This window comes from Phalacrocorax aristotelis, chromosome 3, assembly GCF_949628215.1.
Source record: "Phalacrocorax aristotelis chromosome 3, bGulAri2.1, whole genome shotgun sequence".
Classification (NCBI taxonomy): domain Eukaryota; kingdom Metazoa; phylum Chordata; class Aves; order Suliformes; family Phalacrocoracidae; genus Phalacrocorax; species Phalacrocorax aristotelis.
Genome location: NC_134278.1, coordinates 73,444,386 through 73,460,253, shown reverse-complemented (window position 1 = coordinate 73,460,253; position 15,868 = coordinate 73,444,386). Strand labels below are relative to the sequence as shown.

General features: G+C 34.6%; 1 protein-coding gene across 1 annotated transcript in view; it reads left to right on the top strand.

Moving 5' to 3' along the window:
- The window catches only part of ADGB (androglobin), a 130,321-nt gene that overhangs the window by 58,565 nt on the left and 55,888 nt on the right, over positions 1-15,868 (top strand). Inside the window, exons 14-19 of the mRNA XM_075087998.1 lie at positions 1,981-2,026; positions 8,251-8,419; positions 10,334-10,397; positions 12,062-12,164; positions 13,182-13,323; positions 15,402-15,516. Coding sequence (XP_074944099.1) covers positions 1,981-2,026; positions 8,251-8,419; positions 10,334-10,397; positions 12,062-12,164; positions 13,182-13,323; positions 15,402-15,516 — 639 coding nt within the window. The remainder of the gene's footprint in view (positions 1-1,980; positions 2,027-8,250; positions 8,420-10,333; positions 10,398-12,061; positions 12,165-13,181; positions 13,324-15,401; positions 15,517-15,868) is intronic.

Sequence of the window (15,868 nt, the reverse complement as noted above, 5' to 3'; positions counted from 1 at the left end):
AGTCTGGAAACAGGAGCCGAAGTACATGGGCAATTGCAAAATCCTGTTGTGTCCTTTTCAGCTCATTTGCTGTAGAGAAGGAAGAAATTAACCTAAAAAGGAACTTGTGAGACATAATTTCAGTATTTCAGCTACCAAACTGTTCCACTGTTAACAATTTCAGCAATGTATGTATTTTATGTAAAATACCTAAGTTAATACCTTAATTGCTGTTTATTTTAGATCTGTCCACAGCTTTGACTCATGAACATTCTTCTAAAAACCCACAACAGATTTGGAATAGAATCTAGGATTTGTGCTGTGCAAAATTGGGACTTTCATATTCTCTCAGTAAACAATACTGCAGTTAAATTATAAGTATTAAATTATTTGGTACTTCCTATTTTGGGAAAGAGGCTCTTAAATCTGTAGGTTATTCTCTCAACTCTCCTTTAGTTAGTTCAGAGAAGACCAAACACCTAAAGTTTTGATAGAAGTGAGATTCCTGAGCCTGTTCTGGGCCTGTGGGGGCGCTGTAAAACTCTGCAAAAAGACTTTTACTAACTACAACTAGGAATTAAAGTAGGAAGCCATAAGGCTTTTCTCTAAGGAAGTGTTCACGGATCCTTCCATATTGTGTATGCAGGGTAGTCTGTAATAGGAGGGTTGAGGCAAACCTGGAGCTATAGCATAATGACCTTGTGCAAGCTTTAGGTACTGTTGAGACCTGCCATCCAGTCTAACTTACTCAGACTCTCTAAATTATGTTGGTCAGCCCCTTAAAAATGTTTCTAGATTGTACTGAGAAAGCATAAAAGCAGCTCTGAGTTGGTGTAGCTCCCACAACTCCTCTTTGAAATGCACAACAGAAAATCATTGTGTGTGTCTAGATGTTAGCCAGCTCAGTGCTATCAGTTTCAGCATTAGTGCTGCTGACACATGTAAAGATGGGTTATATATGAGAGTGTAGGTGGGGGGAAGGATGACTAGTCTTGTTAAGGGGAGACCTGGGATGAAAAGAAGCAATAGCCTTTTTAGGCTTTAATAGTTATCTTTGCAAAGGCAAAGCTAGTCCAGTTAACCCATTAATAGTACCACATTCAAACAGGAAATAAACTGGGAACTGTGGAATCTCTTTCTTCTGCTCTCCCTCCCTCACTAAAAAAACAAACAAACAAAAAAGAAAGTGACTCTTGTGCAGGATATGTCATATTGCAGGTAAGGGGGCAGTCAAAAGGAAGGATGACTAGGCATGTATTTTTAACAGTATCAAAGATTTTAATCTCAAAGAAAAGGACCCTGTTTTTGCAGATTTATTGAGTGGACTTTCTGAAAGGCTGGCTAACTTAATTTCAATTTTAAACGTAAATGGATATTGCATTCATATTAGTTCAGCAGCTCTAGCTTGGAAATGGGATTCACCAGGATAAAGTTGTTTGCCAAAAACGTTAAAAAAGAGCAAGCAGGCTACTTTTTTTTATGCAGCTAATAGAAAACAAAAGATGCTGTAGCAATCAGGCCTGCTGTTGCTAATGACAGCTGTGTACACTTGCACAGCAAGAAATGCTTATTGGAAAAGGAGGCCTCCATCTACTTTCCAAGAATGGAAACTTAGAACAGAAAAGAACAGAATGGATTCTAGAATAGGACTAATTAGTTCTGCGAATAGAACTTATTGTATTGTCAAAGAACAGTAATATCAAAGAACATTTTTTTAATAGCAGAGGAGAAGGCATGTAGAACAGCTTTTATCTCAGACTCCAGATCACATATACATCTCTAGAAAAACATCGGTCTGTCTATTGATGACATATATGTAGGTATTATGGTGAATTTTATGATTTCTATTTTTCTTTTTTAAAAAGATATACTGCAATGGTAACTTACTAGTTTGTTTCTCCATCTCAAGAAGGACGGCCCCCAAACCAAGTATTTTCTTTAACAAAATAAGGCAAGATTATAATCACCATTGTTGGTTTTTGGTTTTCTTTCACCATATAGGAGACCACCCTCTTTTGGCAGCAAAATGCAGAGAATGCCAGTATAGGTAAGTGTGTTTGAAGTTTATATGCAGACTTCTCCTGTTCCCATATTGTTTGGCCTCAATGTTAATCCTCATGTACAAATATCAACAGTTTTTTTTATGAGTGTTGGCTTTACAGGAAAAGATTTCAAAGAATTGATAATTGCATGTACAGTTACATAGAGTAGAATCTTCAGATTGGTATTAAAAAATCCCTTATTTGCAAGAATATTTTGAAAAAATAATGCTTCTCATAAGTCACTCTCCAGCAAAATATACTGGGTTTTGTACAAAGAGCTCTTTTGCTAATCACTGTGAACTCTACTTTTTTTTTTCTGAAATAAAAGACAAAAAAGGATAATCGCCATTTTAACAAGTGTTAGTTTTCTAATGTGGTTGAGGTTAGTATTTGAAGAGTATTCAGACTGAGTATTTCTTCCAGAATGAATGCTTCTTTGTTTAAGTGAGTATTTTAAGGATTTGGTCAGGAGAAATTGGTAAGAGCCTTCTTTTTAAAAGAAGTAACCAGATTTCTTGGTGCACAATGAACCTCTCCTAAAACTGACTGCTAGGAAACACCTTTCCTTTTACCAGAGTTCTGAACATGTGAAACATGTAAATAGGATTCATGCTTTATTTACACCGTGATTCATACATGTGATACTCATCTTAGTTTTGGTTTTCAAGTCTTCAGTCCATGTGGAAGCCTGTGCAATGCACCTTTGCTTTTTAAGCATTTCTGAAGGTTTATTCTCATGGGGGAAGAAGGCATAGAATGCCATTTTTTTAAACATTTTTTAATTTTTATTTTGTTCTCTGTAAAATATCTATGATCCCCTCTTCCAATAATTGACAAATACAATAAATATCTTCTCAGTTAAAGCATGTACACAACTTCCTAACTTCTACAATAATTAAACACCATAATTTTACCCAAGATATTTAGATTTTTTCACAGTTTTCAACAATGTGAAAAATGTCCAACCTACCAACCATCTCCAGTAACCCCTGAACAGGGTAATACAAGATAAAGTTGTATCCTTACAGCCAAAACCAGCCAAAAGCCTGGGTCATACTAAGTTTACGATTTTTAAATATCTTGAAGCAAATGTAAATCATACTTCTCCAAAACCTATACTAACAAATAGTTTATAAACAAATCTGGTAAGCATATGTTCAGTACAGGCAAAGGATGTAATTTTGGGGTATACTTTTAAGAACTGGTAATGATTTCAAGTACTATAGTGCTTGAATGTCTTTTCTTATGAATTCTTATTTTTATTAATATCTTCCCAGTAAAAAAAGAACCAAACCTGAAGAATCTCACTGTATCAAAATGCTACAAGTTAATGAGCTGGAAATATATCCTTCAGTTATTCTTTCACAGCTCAATGCCAAAACGTAATAGAAATATAGTAGTTTGCAGTAGATAACTCTAAGCCTACCATGAATATATTGGAATCTTGGAGTATTTTTGTAGCTGTCACTATTAATTGATTTTGAAGTTACGGTATCTCAATAGCCACGTTGCTGTCTTTTCTGCTTACTCAAAAGTCTAATCAAGAAATGCCCAGAGAAGAAAAGCTCCCATAGCACAACCAAGGAAAAGGACAAAGTGGGCATGTTTCTATCCTCTGGCCTATAATACTAATAATTCATATTACTACTGTAACAAAATCCTTTGTGCTCAGGTTTTCTTCACAATCTCCACACCACCTCAACCTGTATCTTGTGATTTCTCTATGCAAAATCCATTTATTCCAGCTTTACATGGAAAATACTACTAATTGTTACAGGATTCAAAGACTGGAGCTCAATACTCCTGTGAGGTAGTACAAGTATGATTGCTTTTCTTTAAAGAATGTAATTCCTTTTAATGTCTTAATTATTAACTAAACTAATCTTCATAAAATTATTTTTAAAAGAAAAAATCCTTGAGAAAGGAAGCTTATTAGTATATCTTGGTTTAATGCTTTGCATTGCGCCATGCACTGTAGGTTATGAAGGTAACTTCATATTGCTGTTGCTTCAGAATGATTCATTATGAGTCTTTCAAGTCCACAGAATACCTGAGAGCATGAATCATGAACCAAAACTGACAGAAACTAAGAAATCTTTTAAAAAATGTTTTATTTATGAGTATGGGTGGGTTAATACACTTTTTAACATGGCTAAAAATTGCTCAAATTTTGCAAAGTATGGGAACGAGAATTCAATAAATTTATCTCTTCAGAGTTTGATACAGATCGTTAGTCAAATACATGAATAGTCTAATGTCAGGAAAGTTCTTTCTGTTCACTTGAAGCAGATTTGAAACACATTCCTACTGAGAGCAGTAATATTCTACAAGTGAACTCATATATATAAACAAATCCTTTCCTTTTTTCTAAAATTTTCAATATTTCAGTACCTTATGGTTTAGGAATCTCTGTCCTTTTATGTATGTTTGTTTGGTTTTTAAAAAAAAAAGTTTAAAATATTCCCATTAAACTACTTAGGCTCCTAAAGTCCATTAAAATTTTGCACTCTTGAGGTCCACCAACTGCAATGAAAATTTTTTGTAAAACTGTAACGCGTCACTGTCTTTCTCCAGAATGTTCTCAGAGTAGGAAATCATAGCTTTGCAAATCTACCAGAACAAAAAGTTTGTTCTAAAAGATATAATTACACTTAATTGTGCTTTGTTGTAAAATGAGAATTTATATGTTTACACTTATTCTGTCTGTGTTGTTGTTACAATAAAGCAGTTATATTCTCAAGATGAAGTGTTTTTCTATGATTTCCAATTGCTTTTGTTGCAGATACTGGGTCTGATGGAAGTTGTTTGTAGTATCACATTATTCCCACAATTATCTGTTGTCTCACAGGAGTCTTGCTGTTCCAGTATTTGTCCAGAGACATAATGAAACTAAAAGGCAGGCTGAAAATGAAAAACCAGAAAGTGAAATTTCAAATGAACATGCTGGAATTAAGTACGATATTATTGTACAGTGTATACAGGATATATAAGGTGGAAATTTTTTTTGATCATGTGGACTATACACTTTCCATAAAAGCAGCTAGAATTTGACGTTCTGTTAAAGTGGGCCTGAAGCTGATAGGTTGGTTACCTTCAGCTTTGCAGCATTATGTAACACTTTTACCATAATGAAAATGCAATTTGGTCTAAGGCAGAGCATGTATGATGCTTCTGTTTCTTTGTGTGAATTTTTATTTTCATCAACACCCCACAACCCCACACCCCCAAGAAAATATCCCCAAACCCTAAGCTAGTCTGACATGTTCTACCTGCATAAAGTTATCTCGCCTTTCAGTTCTTCCACCCATTTGCCCGCATTTGAAATTTGGCATTGGACTAAATAATCTGTAGTTGGTTAGATCATGTTTCATATTTTATTTAAACATCTTCTAATCTTCAAACTCATGGTAGAAAACCTAATTTTAAAGATGTCTTAAGTACCGTTTTGTGGATTGGAGATTTCCTGTGCCATTATCTCTGTGCTCCATTATGGAAATTGGCTACAACCTTCCTATTCACTGTGTTAAGTTCTTGCAATTTCTGCTGTAAATGGCAAGTTTCCATTTTGTACCTCTATTCCAATAAGCCAGCCTGTCTATCCCTTCTTACCAAAAACTGAGGCAGGGGACTCATTTCAATTTTGAACCATTTTGAACATTTTCTTTACCAGGTAGTATATTCTTACGCTTTGTTCATTTACTTGGCTAGCAAACATTTTAATTTGCTTATTATTGTTTCCTCCCAAAGTGCTAGCTCATGACTATAATGAGCCAGATACAAAGCACCCAGATGCTGAATAAATGTTGTCACCCCAAACTGTAGTCAGCTTGATGAGGGGGGTTTGATTTCCATTTAAGCATCTCAGTAAAGAGCCAGTGCTTGAAAAATTCTAAGCACTTACCAAAAGCAATGACAGCACTTTGGTGCTAAACTGTCTTAAAATGTGTCTTCTTACTTTCTTAAGAACATGACTCTTTCTAATTATTTTAAGGGTTTCATGCAGTACAGTATTTTGTTACCATAAAAATAGTGATTTTTGTGATAAATTCTGCTATCTGTGTTCATTTGCTAATCTTTGTTTTTTCCCTTTTAGGGTTAATTATTCTAGTTTGTATGCTGCTTTGCTCTTAGTTATTGATCTGTTTTTATTTGTCTTTATTTTTTTTTGTTAAAGTGCATGTTTTGTTATTACTTCTGTACTTGAATGTTCTCCCTTATTCAACAAGTTACTTTTTTCTCTTAAGCTTGATTGTAACATTAATCCTTGTTGCTTGAGTTCTAAGTAGCATAAAATTCTTGAATTCTAATATGCTGTTCCCTTTTCTGAAGCTCTCTGCAGTGTTTAACTTTTGTAAGCTCATATTATATCCCTATGTATTTGAGTAGTATTTGCATATGTTCAAGGAATAAATTATATGATAATTACGGACTATTATTTGCTGAAATTATCTTCCATATGTCAGTTTTAAAATACTATATTATACTGAACATCTCTTAAAATTGGCTTCAAATTTTTTTTGTAGTTATATCCTATAAATTATATCTTCATTATATCACCTAGTGTTTGCAGTTTCTCACAGCTGGAAATGGCACTTGTGTACAAGGGAAACAACAGTTAGCAGATTGATTTACTTTTTTGTTCTATTTCTGTATGATGCCAGGAAGCTCTCTGAACAGCACTGTCTTTGGAATGCATAGATCAAAAAGCATAAAATATGCTTTTTGATGACATTCTCACAAAATTCTCATTACTTCAACAAGAAGTGGGGAAACTTCAGGCATTTTGTTGTCACCGTTTTTGCTTTCCTTCAGCTACACTGGAGGAGCTACCTGCATACGTAGTCAACAAAGAACTTTATGTATTGAATTTTAAATAGGGTGGACCATATGTTCTATTTGAAGGCTGCAGAGATCTACTGACCCTATTGATCCTGAAGAAGGTCTACTGATAGTACTCTAGTACTCATGTTCAGAATGAACAAAGAGCACCACTGAGCCACAGGAAGATGATACTGGACATAGGCCTGCTCTCGTGACCCCTTCATCATACTCTCTGTGATATGCACATTTGTAAGCCAAACACTGTGGTTATTTCACTGGAGGTTTAAAACCTATGTTAACTTAAATCTAAGAAAAAGCCTAGATTTTACAGCTTTCAGGTAGTTCTTCCATAGTGTAAGGAAGAGAAGAAGGTCTTTGGTGCATTTCCTTACATTACATTTCTTTCAGTTCTTGAAAAATGAGTTGCAAACTAATTTAGAGCCGCTTACATCTTACAAATTCATTAGTTATCCAGCACATCACTATGTGTCTCGCTGATCATGAAGTATTGCAAAGCATGTTTAAATATAAATAATGCATTTTTCTAATTACCTTTTTTATTTGTTATACCTTGCCTCTTTGGGTATTACCTCATATTTTTCCTCAGCAAACATTCTGAATTAATAGCCATTCATGTTTGAGCTGTTCTGTTCTACTGTTCTCAGCTGTTCTGAGCTACTCTCAAAACTTCTTTATGGGACAGATTAAACACCTTCAATAACTATTCATATAAATCGCATAGAGTAAAGGCAGAGAAAGTGACATTACAACACAACCTAAAAAGTTATTAAATGATTGTAAAATGTATCTACATAACATTTCTGTGTTTATATTTTGGTATGAATATGACAGTAGTTCTGATTTTTCTGCAAGAAAATTTATGTAATGTAGTTCAAGTCTATTTCAGTTTATGAGTAGTTAGACTGACTTGTGTGAGCAGCATCACAGGGGTACTGTCTAAGTACTAGGGGCAGGGATAGGTCTTTGTGGCCTCCACAATTCTGTGTATTTTTTAATTTCTGTGGATTGTAAAAATTTTATGATGCTGCCCCGTCAGCTTTTCACTGAATAGAAGCTTTGGACAAGAGGTTCTATTTTTCTTTATTTAGATGACTGTAGGTTTGCAGAATTTGTATGTGTGTTCACCTAACATGGTCATATTAAAGGTTCTAGTGCACAGTTCAGTATGTGATGGTATATTGAGGTATACATAAGTGGTTGCAGATATACAGAGTTGTTTCAGTCTCCTTTTGAGCTTTTAGTTTAGTATTCTAGGTTTTATTTTTAAAATCTGAGTTGTATGGAAAATATCCTGGTAATTTTAAGATACTTTCTCAACATAAGAATGACACTACTTTAATAAACATATTGTCACTGTATTGACTCTGTGTGTCTTCTTATCCTGCAGAAGAATTACATGAAAATATCACTTTTGATGCAAAACAAATGTCAGAAACAGCTGATACTGGTATGAACAGCCAGAGAAGTGATAAATCAAAGGAAGAAATTGAGTCAGAAAGGACTTCTGTTTCTAGGAAAACCTGGATTAGCTTTGAAGACTTCTGTGTTTGTTTCCAGTAAGGAACAGAGGGTTTGGGTTTTATTCCATTAAATATAGAGTATAACAATGGTAAAACATAAAATGTGGCTATATAAAAACTGTATTTTCTCAGCAGATCTTCTTTGTATAACCATCCTGCCCTTCAGGGTAGTCCCAAGGCTACTATTCTGACCAGAATTACTGCCCCTGTTGACAGTGAGTCTGTAGGTTCAGCCCTATGCTGTGTCTTGAGTATGTCCTCCAGACTGCAGCAGAGAACACAACTACCAGCTTCATAAAACATGTCAGACTGAAATGTGGGTGGAAGATGGTAGGTCATGGAGCGTGCAGCCATTAGGGTGCTCACATACCTTACCCGTCAGCCACTGGGCAGACACAGTCTGCATCTGGACAAGACAATTCTAAGACAAAAAAAAGTTGTTGAAATCTTCTGTTGCCATCAGCATAGCTCAGCTTGGTCAACTAGGTACTTTCTTCCCCTCCCTTTTCAATATAATTCCAAGGCACTTATATCTCTGCAAACACAAAAAAGCTTGTATAATTGTAGCATAATATTTTTAGCTTCTGTCTTTCAGATTTAAAAAGCCTGGTACTCTAGAGGTCCTTTAGGGAATCTGGCATTGCTGAGGGGAGTAACTATATCAGAGAAAATTTACCCAGGCTTTTTTCATTTGAGTTTGTTACTGAGATTTCTTTGTGAGGCTTTTCTTTTCATAAATTCAGGTTTTCTTGAGCAGATATTAAACTCTGCTCCCTCTCTGAGGGAGAATGTACACCTTTTATACCAGCAGCACTACAAGAACTTTAGGAACAAAAGATCATAGGATCCCTTTAGACCATGTTAAGGTTTGCCTGTCTAATTTTAGGGAGCCTCAGGCCCAGGAAGATACAGCATTCAGAAAAAAAAGCATCACAAACAAAATAATTTCCTTTCCCTTCAGAGTCTTGCTCACAGTGTCATACACAGATAATGTAAAAGATGAAGTTTTTAACTTGTCAGCCAAATGTAAAGTGCTGTTGACCTTTTGTAGTGTTGTTACATTAATTCATGTATAAAGCATTTTTCAGTTTCTTATTCCTACCCCTAAATGGGTGACAGTTTACTTATTTTCACAGTGAACTGAGAAAGTAGCTGTTGACAAAGCATCTTGATTGACCTTTGGAGAATTTATCACTCAGAAGAAACAGGCATCTAAGATTTTCATTTTACCAGTCAGTTCTGTTGAAAGCATTTCCGTATCTGACATGCCTATATCTCAGATACAGTGAAAATAAGATGTATGTTCAGAGTTCATACCAATTTTGAAGAATGAGGAAAATTTTAGTCATTGTAGGCATTGATATGTCAGCAATGGATCAGGATCCTTGTGAAGTTTCTGAGCAATTAAAACATTTCTTTTATGTAAAACATTGAACGTCACATCTGATTCCATCCTCAGTTAAAGCTGAAGTCATTTATGTTGCCCTTGATTAAATCAAGGTCATAAAAAATTGATGTCAGGAACTAAGTAGCTTTCTGAAGGTGTGCAAACACCACATAATTGAAAAAGCACACTACTAAAGTATACAGAATAGTTCTTCCTTACAGTGAGACTTTATATATCATTTTATTACAGTAATTTTCGGGTAGACATGGAAGTTTTAGAGTAATATTAGCTTATTACCATTTATAGATTCAATCTGGACAAATCAGTGGCCAATGGAAAACTGCAGAAGTGCAGAAAAGGTAGAAATTAATGTCAGCTGATTTCTCTGGGGATGAATTGTATTTACCTTTTATGAAACTAAAAATGTTGAACCATTTTTGAGAAATAACTGGGAGCCTGATTTATGAGAGTAAAATTAGTATCTTATGCTATGAAATAGACATGTGAAATACATAACTTATACTAAGATTATTTTCCTACATGTATTTTTATTTTCTCCCTAGGAACCTGTATGTTTTCCACAAGCCATATACATATGCTTATAACTATCAGAAGACAAACTTTAAGGTATATGACTGTATTGAGTTTTTATGTGCTTTTTAAAAATTTTGTCAAAGCCTTATATAATTAGATATACATATATCCTAAGCAACATTGGTAGACCACATAGAACTGCTATTACTGAAAAAATAATAATGCCTTAAGATTACCATAGTCAATGCAAACATAATGTTTGCCAGCAAATATGCAGAAGTATTTCACAGTGTTTAAGACAAGAAAAAATGCTATTGTGCAATTAAAACAAAAGAGTATGTAAATCATGAAAGTTGGTAGTGAGAGTACATATTACAGTGAATCAGATCTCCATCCCCTCTTTATCTTGATTTAAATCTACCTTATAACAATGTAGAGAATAAATTAAATTTAATGGTGATTCAGCTGCAGAATCTGCCCTTCAGTTCTTTTTCAACTTCACCTGTCACCAAAAACCCACATCAATAGTCTGTATAGCATAGCCCTCCATTTCCTCTTTACATGCTAAATTCTTTAGCGACTTACAGGATTGTTTCAGGGATTAGAAATACCCTGTAGTTGCACTGAAATGACAGTATTTCTTCAAACCTGCCATTAGTTCATATTATCTGGAGGTTATTCAACATGCTTGAATATCCCGTTCCAGCTCTAGCTTTATACTGTAACTGAAGGCTAATTGTAGAGTACTGAAATGTAAACTCCAGGTGTGAACTTTATGTAAAATCCTGTACTGAGAAGGTTAACTATATGGATTATGCTTCATAATTGTAGTGTACCTGCAGTTTCACACCTCTCTGTATTTATAATCACATCACAAGAAATTTTCCCAATCACTGCATGATACACTTTCATAAGCCATAATCAGCATCAAGGCTATGTAAGCCTTTGTGCTATTGTGCCAAAAAACTAACCCTTTGCTGTAAAACCATTCTATTTTTTCTTTTACATTGATGCAGATGAGGTGTTTACACTATTAGGTAAAACCTGTATCAAACTCACAAAAGAACGCTTTTATATTATGCTACGAAGATAATACTAGTGGTATTCCAGGATAAGATGAGAAAAATGTATTGATATGACACTGGAGAATGTAGGAAAACTTGTATTAAAACAGTTCTGAAGCAAAGCAGCTCATGCACCTTCAGATTTCGAATAATTACTAGGAACAGTAGAACCACTCTATACTTTCTAATATTGGCATAGGAATTATGTTTTAAAGAGAGTGAAAAATGCTGCCTCCATATATTTTTATAGAAAAAAACATAATGAGGCAGAATCAGTCATGTGTTACAAATTAAGAGCGCTTATTTCTTTCACGCTTACTGTAATTCATTAGAATCAGAATGTTGCAGCACGAGACAATTTTTGGTCTTCCATTGAATGTTGTTTGGCAAGTAGAACTACTAAACTGAGGTACATGTGAAGAATATCATATAAAAGTAGATATATTCTAATTTAAGAAACCTTTCTATTTCCTTTTATCTCAACTGAACATTGTGGTTTATACAATCCAGCATGAGGCTCTGGGCTTAAGTGACATGTCTGAAATTTGGAAGAAGTAGTGAGAGTTAATTACTTCCTTCCCGTAGCATATCTAGGGTCACAATATCTGAAATCTTAGTCATACTTTGTATGAGCCCAGGCAGCCAGCATTCAATGAAAATGGAAGATGAACAAATGTCTGTTTTTGTATGCAGTCTACTGATGACCGAGTATTCTATTATTTACTTGTGGACAGTCTGATGCCCATTGAAATCCTGGTTAGCTTTTCTGCGTTGGTACGCTGGGATGATACTGGAGGTAAGGCCAACATAGAAAAGTGCATGTTAATGTTGTATTTTCCGATACTTGAATATGTCTGTGCTGTTGCATTTGGCTGTGGTGTATTTTGGCACAATTTGAGAGTTTAGCATTAAACAGTCAAATTGATTCTAGGAAATACGCTAATATTAAAGTAATACTTTCTTGTTATGTAACATCGATGATGAATATTTTCTTGAAAGGATCCCTCCCTTGACTGTTTATTGTGATTTGCTGCAAGCTTTTCATCAATATATTTCTGGTATGGATTTCCTTGTGTTTCTTAAGAATTTTTTTTCCTACAAATTCCATTCTTGCAAGCTACTTTATGCCTTAGCTGAACAAAATGCAGTAAAATCAGCATTGTGACCAAAGTTTGTTTTTGAAGTGATTTTTAAACTCCTGCACTGTAAGCTCTTAAGTATATTTACAGATGCTTATTTCAAGATCCAATAGCTTGGGTGGTTTACATAAAAACCACTTGTTTTCAATGGAAGTCATAGAATGGCATTCAGAAAAGCTAATTCATGTTGTGACAATCGGCTTAAGCTAATCAGTGCGGACATAATTTTAGTGTCTCTAGAGTAGAGTAGATAGAACCAAAAGAAAGTTTAAAAGAAACATCCTGTTAAAATAATTAAACTGTAATATAAATATAAGCTTTGTATGTCTGTTTGCTTCCTCTGCATATGGACAGAATGGATTTTTATGGAGTTTTAGAGCAGCCTTAAGTGACTTGAAAGATGTCTGATCTACGCATCCTCCTAACACATGCTTTATACCATTATTTTCTAGTGAATAGTAAAAAAAAGCCATATTCTGTACGTCTTATATGTAGCATAAAATTCAGCATTTTAAATGACTGGCTTTTCGAATTATCAAAGTCTAAATGAAGACTTCAATGACTGTATAGTAGATACAGATTCGGTAGAAGTGTATTTGTCTTCATTTTACTGTTATCTGCATCCCGTCGTCGTCCCCCCCCAATTGTGGGGTTTTTTCCCTTTTTTATTCTAGGTGCTAAACAGGAATGTTCTAGTATTTCAAAGGGTGTGCTGATAGTTGAACATTTCTCTTGGAAATGTGTGACTCCTGGAAAACTTGTGTTAAAGATGCATACATCCTCAACCAAGGCTACTGTGTTAAATCTTCCTGTTGGGTATGTACTAACGCTTCACTCTTAAGGCTTGAGATGGTCTTTTACTTTACACAGTAACTGAGTTTATTTCCTGAAACATAAGTTTTTGGAATATCGAACTGGTTGATAGCTAGGGTTTGATAAGACTTCAAAATTGCTATGAATTTAAAATAATTACCAAACCTTTGTAAAGACTTTGAATTCTTTACTTCTAATTAAGAGCACTTAGCAAGATAAATCACACTGATTTTCTAAAAAAAAAACAACCTGAAATACAAATTCCTACTTAAAAGTGTTTCTAACTAGAATGATTTTGAGATGTTTCCCAGAGTATCAACAAAAATTTAAAAATTAGGACTTTTAGTGGCACTGTAAAAAACGATGATACCAGGTTTTATGTTATCATAGCAGGATTTATGAAACATGACAGGAGACATTCTGAGGTTGTCCATGAAGTCTTCCCTAGCTTCACATTTACATAGTGCTTAATATGATTTATTTCTCTTTGTGTGTAACTCTAAATATTCGGGGTACAGCATTGCTTGATTGTTTAAATAAATAAATAGATTAAAGGCAAAGTCTTTGATATTTGTTAGTTTCTGAAAATGCTTCCAGTGAAACAAGGAAAACGGCATCTTCGTATGTTCCTATAAGCATAAAGTTGCTGACTAATTCATTGAGGCCTCCTACTTTTCCAAAAATAGGGAATCATTTTAATCTCAAAGAGATGAGACAAGATGTACTTTAAAAAAATCAAGTAAGGTTTCAAATAAATTGGCATAGAAAGAAAATACACAATACTAGAACATTTATATTAAATCAAAGGTCTTTAATAGTGCCCTCTATTTGTTTCAATTCAGACTAAGAATGGAACTGTAACTTTTTTTATTTAAAGGTTAGTTCTGCCACCACATTCTTCGTGTAGTTTCCAGAAGTTGCATATCTCTGTGCTGTAGGGAAGCCAAAAATGTGTATCTTTTTGCACCTGCAAATTTCAAGGCTAGCAGAGATACAGGCAATTCAAATTGATAAGCTTCTCACCTTTGATTCTCTCTACTTCAGGCAGAGCCAGCAGGCTTTCAGGAAGCTTTAATTTACAGCAGGTGTGGGAGGCAAATGGGCTTATTGACTGCTCCCCCATTTCATTGCAAATGAGACATGACTTGCTAAGCTAGGAAGGCACTTTCTTCCTTCTGTCTGTTGGTGGCCGGGGAACATTTTAAATTTCACTTACAAGACGATGCAATTTAAAAAGTGAAAGTGTGGGGAGTAACTTTCCTTTCTTATTCTCACTGCCGGATCTCTGGTTAACACTTGGAAGCTGTGACCTGGATTAACTTCTCCAGCTAAATGCCATTGTGACAATGATAGAAGACTATGAAGCTTCACCATTTGATATCAGCAAGCTCCTCAAGTGGGACTGCAGGACATGCAGAGAAGAGCATGAATCCCCTGTGTCATATAACTATAGTTAGGAATGGTTTCTTTTATGATTGGAATCTGTTATAGGATACAATCAGGCAAACAAGGATGAGCTGAGTGTATCCCAATAAGACATAACGAATTTCTGTTGTTTGCCACCTTAGGAGGCTGTGGTTCAGTGGTTTGGCCCACAGTAGCTACATAAAATCATCACTCTGTAGTGTTCATCTAGCCTGACACAATTATGTGTTATTTTTTCTCTGGTTTTGTCAATGCAAACATGGAAATTATGATCTACGTACTGTATGCCCAGAATGCTTGACATCCTTTCTAAGCTTTCTAGAGCAAATATGTTTTTAAGTGTATCTAACTCTAATCCTGACTAAAAAACTTCAGGTTTGTATCCATCTGAAATAGTGAAACTACCTATTTTGCTAAAGAAAACCAAAATAAAACCTAAATAAATAAAATAAAAGTAAAATAATAGTGAGTTCTCTGATTTTACCTACTACCTATGTTTGGAAGTTTTTGAGAAGCAATGAGATAGAAATGCAGTATTTGAAGAGCCAGTATATCTAGGAATGGATTTCATTTTTGAGAAATGTATAGAAGGAAAAACTTAAGAATTTCTGTAATGTAAAAAAGTGCTTTTTGTTTTTTTCTTTTCTTGAATGTAGGCGACACGTACTGCTCTTCACAGTAAGTTCTCCCATAGGGCACCATATTCATCTCTGTAGCATGGTGCCATGTGTCTTTGGAGAGGAGGATGCTGTGATGCCAGGTCTTGAAAAGGTATGCATAACCAGAACTAGTCAAGCATTGTGCTAAAGGCGTTTCTGACTATTATTTGGTTTTAAAATGAAGTACTGTTGGATCTTCATTTGGAGTTATTATATTTAATGGTATAATATTAATTTCAACATAAAATGAATGAGTGCATTAATGAAATGTGTTTTGCAAAACAGTAGGCACTGGGATGGATATTGCAATAATTGTCTTACATAAATATAGAATCATAGAAATAAGTATATAGAATCATACATAAGTAAGCATTGGGTAGTATTGTGGTTTACATAGAACAGCAATGTAAAATGAAATGCTAAAAATACTCCTGTTGAAATACATATGTCAGGTGTAGTATATA